At 60.6% G+C, this 3,834-nt stretch overlaps 1 protein-coding gene across 1 annotated transcript; it reads left to right on the plus strand.

Annotated features, from left to right (window-relative positions):
- Positions 1 to 1,187: 1,187 nt before the first annotated feature.
- On the plus strand, positions 1,188 to 3,496 carry POU4F1 (POU class 4 homeobox 1). The gene is made up of 2 exons (XM_066237222.1): positions 1,188 to 1,584; positions 2,262 to 3,496. Exons 1-2 carry the CDS (start codon positions 1,462 to 1,464, stop codon positions 3,396 to 3,398), a joined length of 1,260 nt encoding a protein of 419 aa, XP_066093319.1. The 5' UTR covers positions 1,188 to 1,461; the 3' UTR covers positions 3,399 to 3,496.
- The last annotated feature ends 338 nt before the right edge of the window (positions 3,497 to 3,834 follow it).

Below are 3,834 nucleotides of genomic sequence, written 5' to 3' on the forward strand. Positions count from 1 at the left end.
TTCAAATTGGTTTGAATTAATATTTTAATTACATTTTTCGATAAACTGTCTTAATCTTGTCTCCTATTGAGGAAAATTATACATACGACGAAGAAGCCAAAGCGATAGAAGGAAAAATAGTTTTCTGCTTTCAACATCTTATCCCCTTTTTCTCTGAAGCGATTTCCTTTTCCTGGAGTTTTCAGGACAAGGTGTGTGTGTGTGTGTGTGTGTGTGTGTGTGTGTGTGTGTACCCGCTGAGGAGAGGAAAGGATCCCAACTACACCCTGTTAACTATTTTTCCTTTTGTTTACTAGAAGCCTCAGATCACCCGGAGCTCGTTTGAAATGTGGGTTTGTATACAGTTAAAGGAGACAAAAAAAAAAAAAGAGAGAGAGAGAGCGAGAGAGCGAGAGAAATGCACGATTTCATTTCAACAGCCATTCCCGAGTAGAAAGCACACGCTCCTTGTGGCTCCTAAGTGGCTGTCACTGTCGGTGCCTGACATAGTTATATTCACAAAAACAACAACAACAAAGTATGCGGAGGAAATTAAATTATGTGGAAATCAATAGCGTCTGACTGTTTCAAACAAATGTCTGTCACCGCGATTATTCTCCAGGAACCTATTTATAAACCTTAAAAGAAACAGGTTCTTGGAGCAAAAGACAGCACCTTCTGCATTTCTGTGTTGTTATTTATACTGTATACAGAGGAATGCGCGGGCATAATTTAACATACAAATGCCCAGCTGTATACATTATATAACAGCTTGTTAGACATCCTGGAAAGGAGGTGTGCCTAAATAATGCGAATATATTCAGGGTTTGAGCTGGGGCGGGAGTGGGAGAAGAGGGGTAACCACAGAGCTGCGTGCGAACGTCTGGCCTTTCTCTACTTAAAAGCTGCCTACCCTCAGACAATAGCTGGCCCTTTTGATCTTGCCAGAACCCCGGTGGGAAAGGTGAGGCGAGCACCGCGCATGCCCCGCAGCTACAGGTGCATCACCTGCGCTGTCCTTGCTGGTGGTCACTATAAGAACGGCTCCCACGCGTCGGTCGCTGCCTGGCGAGCGCGCGCGCGCGCAGTCGCACGGCGACGCCAAGTGGGAGAGCGCGCGTCAGACAGACCAGACAGCTGATGCCTGTCAGCGTGGCTGGCCCACGAGCTCTCGCGAGAGCTCCCCGGGCCGGCCGCGAGAAGTGGGGCTCAGGTGTAAGAGGAGTTCATCCCGTCCGCGCGCTGGGCTAGAGCTCTTGGAGAAGTGGGATCGCAAGGCCGGTGCGCGGCGCTCTGCGCGGTCACAGGAAGCGCCGGGCGGCTGCGGCGGCAGCAGGAGCAGCAGCAGCCCCCAGTGCGGCCGCCGCCTCCGCGCCGCCAGCTGCCGCGGCTGCAGCCTCGGAAGGGAGGCCGGGGGAGCCGGCGTGCGCACTTTCCGCGGACTTTCGGAGTGTTTGTGGATTTACATGCCAGACCGTCAAGATGATGTCCATGAACAGCAAGCAGCCTCACTTTGCCATGCATCCCACCCTCCCTGAGCACAAGTACCCGTCGCTGCACTCCAGCTCCGAGGCCATCCGGCGGGCCTGCCTGCCCACGCCGCCGGTAAGCCCCCCACGCCCGCGGTCCCGGCCCGCGCGCCCGCCCCTCCCGTCTCCGAGGCGCTGCATGTGGGGCGCCGGTGTGCACAGGTCCCGGCACGGGGTTGCAGGCAGGGGTTTAGAGGAGTCCCGCTGCTTGGCGCAGTGTGTATAGTGGCGCTTACTGTCCTGTTCCTGTCGCCCGTGCTTCCGTGTCGAGCGCCTGCGATTAGAGTGGGGAGCGGTGGAGCCATGACTTCCGACTTTGCTCCACTTTCTCTGTTAATTTCACGCCTCGGAAAGGCAATCTCAGCGTGTTCGGTCCGCGACACGGGTCCCAGGCTACGAGTTATATTTCCATTTCTTCTTCTTCCCTCCCTCCCCGTTTCCGTCTCTCACTCCCTTTCCCGGATTGTGCTCCATGTTCCCCTCTCTCTCCGTCTGTCCGCCTTCCACACTCCCGGTCCTTCTCCCCGTCCCCCGTCTCATCCCCAACGTGTCCCCGTCCCCCGTCTCATCCCCAACGTGTCCCCGTCCGGGCTTTCCCGTCCTCACCACCCCCACCCCCGTTGTTGTTATTTTGGTTGCTTTGTGTTCGTTCTTTGCTTGTTGTACTTTCCGGCTTGTGTGTGGTTTTGTTTTGTTTTGCATTTTGCTTTTTTGGTTGTGTGGTCTTTTTGGTTTGGTTTGTGTCGCCTGCAGCTGCAGAGCAACCTCTTCGCCAGCCTAGACGAAACGCTGCTGGCGCGGGCCGAGGCGCTGGCGGCCGTGGACATCGCCGTGTCCCAGGGCAAGAGCCACCCGTTCAAGCCGGACGCCACGTACCACACGATGAACAGCGTGCCCTGCACGTCCACGTCCACCGTCCCGCTGGCGCACCACCACCACCACCACCACCACCACCAGGCGCTCGAGCCCGGCGACCTGCTGGACCACATCTCCTCCCCCTCGCTGGCGCTCATGGCCGGGGCCAGCGGCGCGGGCGCAGCGGGCGGTGGCGGCGGTGCCCACGACGGCCCGGGAGGCGGCGGCCCCGGGGGCGGCGGCGGCCCGGGCGGCGGCGGCCCGGGCGGCGGCGGAGGCGGCGGCCCGGGGGGCGGGGGCGGCGGGCCCGGCGGCGGGCTGCTGGGAGGCTCCGCGCACCCGCACCCGCACATGCACGGCCTGGGCCACCTGTCGCACCCAGCGGCCGCGGCCGCCATGAACATGCCGTCGGGGCTGCCGCACCCGGGGCTGGTGGCGGCGGCGGCGCACCACGGCGCGGCGGCGGCGGCAGCGGCGGCGGCGGCCGGGCAGGTGGCGGCGGCGTCGGCGGCGGCCGCGGTGGTGGGCGCGGCCGGCCTGGCGTCCATCTGCGACTCGGACACGGACCCTCGCGAGCTCGAGGCGTTTGCCGAGCGCTTCAAGCAGCGGCGCATCAAGCTGGGCGTGACGCAGGCCGACGTGGGCTCGGCGCTGGCCAACCTCAAGATCCCGGGCGTGGGCTCGCTCAGCCAGAGCACCATCTGCAGGTTCGAGTCGCTCACGCTTTCGCACAACAACATGATCGCGCTCAAGCCCATCCTGCAGGCGTGGCTGGAGGAGGCCGAGGGCGCGCAGCGCGAGAAAATGAACAAGCCCGAGCTCTTCAACGGCGGAGAGAAGAAGCGCAAGCGGACTTCCATCGCCGCGCCGGAGAAGCGCTCCCTCGAGGCCTACTTCGCGGTGCAGCCTCGGCCCTCGTCCGAGAAGATCGCGGCCATCGCAGAGAAACTGGACCTCAAAAAGAACGTGGTGCGGGTGTGGTTTTGTAACCAGAGACAGAAGCAGAAGCGGATGAAATTCTCCGCCACTTACTGAGGAGGCTGGGAGCGCCGGTGGGGCAGAGCGGGAGCTGGAGGGGCCTCGCGGGGGCTTTTCCCGTGCCCGCGTCCCCCGGGTGTGGAACATCCTATCCTGCTTGCACTGGAGAATCCCTCCTCTCGTGCTCTCCTTCATGCCCCTTCTGCTCTCCCGGCCCTACCCTCCCTCAGCCTAGAGAACAAGGGTGCTGGGTTTGGACACTGGAGAGGTTGGCAGGGAGAAGAGGGGGAATTTGGCTGAGTAGGGAGTGGGGGAAGGAAAGCGGAGACTGGAGGACGGGTTTTGAGGACCAGGATGGATCTGGGGGCTAGGGTAGGGGGAGGCTTGGGAAGAGTAGGGAAATGAACTGTTTTGGACCAGAGACATTTATCATAATCTCCTGGGGACCAAGGAACTATGTACAAAAACAAACCTACCACCCACCAGAAGCTAA

The sequence above is a fragment of the Saccopteryx bilineata genome, chromosome 6 (genome assembly GCF_036850765.1).
Source record: "Saccopteryx bilineata isolate mSacBil1 chromosome 6, mSacBil1_pri_phased_curated, whole genome shotgun sequence".
NCBI lineage: Eukaryota > Metazoa > Chordata > Mammalia > Chiroptera > Emballonuridae > Saccopteryx > Saccopteryx bilineata.